We start from the raw sequence: 5,459 nt of genomic DNA on the forward strand, positions 1-5,459 counted from the left end.
CACACACACACACACACACACACACTCACACTCTCACACACACACACACACACACACACACACTCACACTCTCACACACACACACACACACACACACACACTCACACTCTCACACACACACACACACACACACACACACTCACACTCTCACACACACACACACACACACACACACACTCACACTCTCACACACACACACACACACACACACACACTCACACTCTCACACACACACACACACACACACACACACTCACACTCTCACACACACACACACACACACACACACACTCACACTCTCACACACACACACACACACACACACACACTCACACTCTCACACACACACACACACACACACACACACTCACACTCTCACACACACACACACACACACACACACACTCACACTCTCACACACACACACACACACACACACACACTCACACTCTCACACACACACACACACACACACACACACTCACACTCTCACACACACACACACACACACACACACACTCACACTCTCACACACACACACACACACACACACACACTCACACTCTCACACACACACACACACACACACACACACTCACACTCTCACACACACACACACACACACACACACACTCACACTCTCACACACACACACACACACACACACACACTCACACTCTCACACACACACACACACACACACACACACTCACACTCTCACACACACACACACACACACACACACACTCACACTCTCACACACACACACACACACACACACACACTCACACTCTCACACACACACACACACACACACACACACTCACACTCTCACACACACACACACACACACACACACACTCACACTCTCACACACACACACACACACACACACACACTCACACTCTCACACACACACACACACACACACACACACTCACACTCTCACACACACACACACACACACACACACACTCACACTCTCACACACACACACACACACACACACACACAGACACACACAGACACACACACTCACACAATAAACTTTTGAATGAACTTCATAAAGCTTGTATACTCAGTGCTGGATAGATTACTTACAGATCACATGATGAAAATTGTAGTTAGTAATGTCATCTAGGCTACTTATTTTAAGTAATGTATTCTGATTACTTTTTTTTATTTAACTTGTTTTAAACTTACCATCAAACGTAACACATTGACATAAAAAATAGTAAAGAGAAAGAAAATAAATTCAATTTTTTGATATCAACATCATAAAATGTATTAAACATTACACTAAACTGGGTCTGTGAGTTGATAAAAAGTGAATAATTATGAATAATTTACAGCCACTGTGTGACTAATGTGTAATCATGTAACTGTAATCTAATTATGAGCATTTTAAAATGTAATATACTCTAATTACAAGTACATCATTTTTGGAATCTGATTCTGTAAACCAGATCACATGTAGTCAGTAACTGCCCCACACTGCCTGTCCTCAGCAGAAGAGAAGCCCTGCAGGGTAGTGCTGGATTCTCAGCTGACAGAAATGCTCACTCACGTGCACGTCTACAAACATCTTCGGCAGGAACTCAGCGCATGTTTTCTGCAAGAATTAAAGTTTCAAGTTTATAGAGGACCATAACATAATCACAGCCCAGACAGCACACGCACGTCTGCTAGAGGTCTGTTAAAGATCGCTTGATCTGGAAAGCATCTGCTAGAGGTCTTTCAGATGTCAGTTTTACACACTTTCTAAATCATAACATCTTAAAGACATCTAATAGACGTCTGATAGGAAACATACAGTAGATGTATTGCAGATGAGCAAACACTCTAATAAAGATGTAACAGGGACAGGCACCAGCATAAACCTCTTACCGTGCGACTATATCGATGTATGTTGTCCAGATTGCTCATGATTTCTTTGCTGAGCTGCAGAGCGCGCGAGTAACAGGTCGGCGGAGCGCAGCTCGTGAAGCAGACCAGAGCCAGAAGAAAGCAGAAAGCAGCGAGTCTCTGTGCACTCATGTCTGTCTGCGGTCTCTGCCCAGAACAGCTGCTGTGTGCGACGCTGAGCTCGAGCTCTGCCCATAACCCCCCGGTGACGTCACGCAGACGCTCGCGATCAGTGGAGTGTGTATGAATGTGTATAACAAGTGTGATTGTAATATTATGTGTCTCATACATTCGGCTATTACTCAGTTAACAAAAATATGACCTAAGGATGTTCCTATTGAGTTACAGTTCTTATAAATATTTCAAAAACGTTTTCTTGTTTCATTGTATCACTTTGCAACCATTATGGGAACGTTACTTTTGAATGTTCTCTTCTGAACGTTCTGAAACAAGTAACACAGTAAAACGTAACATCCGATAATAACGATAGCATTATTAAAGACCAGGTCACTTTAAACAAACGCGTGACCTCGTAACTGGGAGAGAAGCTCGCCAGAGCGTTAAGCAGAGCTCTGAGGAGAACTGTTAGCTGGGAGTTATAACTCTACACAGGCTCAGTTATCAGTCATGTATTCAGCACGTGATGTGAGTGATGAATGAGTGAACTGAGCTCTATCTCTCGTCTCTTTCTGCTGGAGGCTGTAATGCATTAGCGCTCTCTTCTCTTTCTGTGTCTGGAAAGCTGCAGGCTGGTGTATTATTTTGAGATATTTTTAGTGGAAGAAAATTAAGCTCATGTCAGTATCTCTCATTTCTGCATGTTTGAATTCATTTTTGCCAACAAACAGAAGCCTCCAGTGTTCGTGTGTCACGCATGTTAAATGCATCATGTGTGTGTGAGTTTAGTGATGTATGACTGACAGAAGCCCGTCTCTGGGTGCTATGATTAATCAAACTAACGATGGTCTGCAGGTGTGTATCGTGCAGAAGAGAGACTCCAGGAAGATGTACGCCATGAAATACATGAACAAGCAGAAATGCATTGAAAGAGATGAAGTCAGAAATGTCCTGAGAGAGCTGCAGGTCATGCAACATCTCCAGCATCCGTTCCTCGTCAACCTGTGGTGAGCCACACACCTGTCCTCTCCATCGCCTTCACCTGCTTCATGCTGAGACGGTCATATTTCACACAACGCTCTGAAAAGCTTTGTCATTGTTACTGTAGAAACGCTACACCTAGTACCAACTAGTTAACTGTTACCTTATATGGTGCATATGTGATCAAAAACATTGCATTGTATGTCATTTTTATGTAAAATATCATCACATTTATGCTTTTTGCTATTTAAAAACTATGAAACTATTATTATCATTTCCAGTGAAAACGGTAATCTGAGTGATAAAGTCACAACTGACTCAACTTACAGCACTAGTGATAGCTGACTCTGAAGTGTGCATCAAGCTGATTTGAAACAATCTCTACTGTATAAAGCGCTATAGAAATAAGTAATCAAGCAGCAGCAGGGTTGAGGCAGACTCGCTCCTGTCTGCAGGTTTCAGGACGAGGAGGATCTGTTCACAGTGGTGGATCTGCTGTTGGGTGGTGATTTAGGCTTCCATCTGCAGAAGAAGGTTGGCTTTAACGAGCAAACGGTCAAGCTGTACGTCTGTGAGCTTGTGTTAGCGCTCGATTATCTGCAGCGCTCGCACATCATCCACCGGTGAGAAACACACTCCACACACATTAGAGATGCAACGATTGCAATTTTCTGGGCTGATTCTGATTTCCAATTTTTTTGTAAGTGTGACCTGCCGATACCGATTTTTGCAGATTCAGATTTTCTTTCTAAAAATATAATTGACAGCATATACAAACAAAAATCTATACTTTTTAATGCAAAAAAAATTATTTACATAAAAAATTATTAAACATTAAATTCCCCCAATCTGGACAAAGTTAAAGTCTTAAACAACTCTCAAAATAAAGCGCTCTGTGACTAGAAAAGAGGTAGAAATAACAATTAACTGAAAAGTAGTTGTATGTAACAGAACAGATGTCATTTCCCACTGTTTCTTAAATTGTCATTTTTTTCACTGACCTTATTATCTGTCATCTTTCACATCAAGATGTGTTTCAATTAATTCAGTTAGAATAATAAGAAACTGTAGAGTTGTTACCATTCAAATGAAATCAGTATTAAACTCCATCTTTCCACAGAAGCTGCATCTGAAGTGGCATTAGATGTGTTTCCAGACTGTGTGATGAAGCTGAGCTGCCATAAATGCATTTACACGGCAACATTTAGAATGCATGAAGAATTTTATAAGATTATAGTTTTAAATATTTTTTAAACATACAAATAAGAAATGTTGGGGGAAATGCACTGATAGTTTTAAATATGAAACCAAACCAGTATGGCTATGATTTAATGGCTACTAGTGACATTCTTCAAAATATCTTCTTTTGTGTTCAACAGAAGAAAGAAACTCATGCAGGTTTGGAGCGACTTGACGGAGAGTAAATGATGATACGTTTCTTGGTGAACTGGCCCATTAAAATAACCCAACTCTCAATCTATCTGAATTAAAAAGATTAATAAGTTTACTGAAATCATATTTTTGTATTCCCCTACTGTTAACTGCTGATTTTATATTACAAACAGTTCTTGAATTTTACCGATCCTGTTTGTTAACATTAGTTCACTGCATTAGTTAAGATGAACTAACAATGAACAATACTTCTGAAGCATTATTATTTTTAGTTGGTTAATTTCAACATTAACTAATACATTATTAAAATCAAGAGTTGCATGCGTTATTATTTAATGAACCTGAGCTAATGTGAACTATAAACAGATGTATTTTTATTAACTAACATTAACAAAGATTAATAAATATGGTAACTAATGTATTGCTTATTGATAGTTAATGCATATGGGACATTACTGTAAAGTGCAGTTCTGGAAATGTCTGCAATTACAAAATGAATGAATATACATAAATATATACACAGTTTGTGTTAATAAAAATGCAATAAAAAAACAAGCAGCATTTTCACGAATCTAGCAGAAACAGCTGATGCTGTGTGAGGACCCGCTGGATATCATATCTGACCATCACTTCATTACAGCTGAGTTATGAGGAAACAAACACACAGACATATGAATGAGTCATGGGAAATGAATCTGGTGTGTGTGTGTGTGTAACAGCACCAGAGGTGTTTGTCTCGTTCGTGGACAGAGGTGTGGGATATTCGTTCGCTGTGGACTGGTGGACTCTCAGCATCACTGCATACGAGCTCCTGCACGGTGCGTTTATCAACTCAAACCAGAGCTACAAACACATAACCCAGAGCAAATTACATTATTATTATTATTATGATAATAACTCAATGTGAAAGACGTCTTAGAGTTCATCCAGACTGCCTTCAATTTAAGATGCACAGTGATCTTGACATACAGATTTCAATGCTAAAGCAAAATACATGAAAAATACAGATGGATTGTTTTTGTTGTATATGTCTTATATAAATATAATTATATATATTTTTCCAG

At 39.6% G+C, this 5,459-nt stretch overlaps 2 protein-coding genes across 2 annotated transcripts in view; one reads left to right on the plus strand and one right to left on the minus strand.

Annotated features, from left to right (window-relative positions):
• cytl1 (cytokine like 1) overlaps positions 1 to 2,081 on the minus strand; it is a 4,324-nt gene extending 2,243 nt beyond the window's left edge. Inside the window, exons 1-2 of the mRNA XM_016253314.1 lie at positions 1,888 to 2,081; positions 1,568 to 1,612 (exon numbers count right to left, since the gene is read on the minus strand). Coding sequence (XP_016108800.1) covers positions 1,568 to 1,612; positions 1,888 to 2,037 — 195 coding nt within the window. The 5' untranslated portion in view covers positions 2,038 to 2,081. The remainder of the gene's footprint in view (positions 1 to 1,567; positions 1,613 to 1,887) is intronic.
• Positions 2,082 to 2,880: 799 nt separating this feature from the next.
• LOC107567611 (serine/threonine-protein kinase 32B) lies at positions 2,881 to 3,630 on the plus strand. The gene is made up of 2 exons (XM_016253310.1): positions 2,881 to 3,029; positions 3,459 to 3,630. Exons 1-2 carry the CDS (start codon positions 2,911 to 2,913, stop codon positions 3,628 to 3,630), a joined length of 291 nt encoding a protein of 96 aa, XP_016108796.1. The 5' UTR covers positions 2,881 to 2,910.
• The last annotated feature ends 1,829 nt before the right edge of the window (positions 3,631 to 5,459 follow it).

This window comes from Sinocyclocheilus grahami, unplaced genomic scaffold (genome assembly GCF_001515645.1).
Source record: "Sinocyclocheilus grahami isolate Dianchi unplaced genomic scaffold, SAMN03320097.WGS_v1.1 scaffold1174.1, whole genome shotgun sequence".
NCBI classification, from domain to species: domain Eukaryota; kingdom Metazoa; phylum Chordata; class Actinopteri; order Cypriniformes; family Cyprinidae; genus Sinocyclocheilus; species Sinocyclocheilus grahami.

What these genes read in the sequence shown, in the direction of transcription:
- LOC107567611 (XM_016253310.1), top strand. Translation starts at nt 2,911, where the DNA reads ATGTACGCCATGAAATACATGAACAAGCAGAAATGCATTGAAAGAGAT. An exon ending in CCGTTCCTCGTCAACCTGTG is followed by an intron (nt 3,030 to 3,458) that starts GTGAGCCACACA and finishes TCCTGTCTGCAG; the next exon opens with GTTTCAGGACGAGGAGGATC.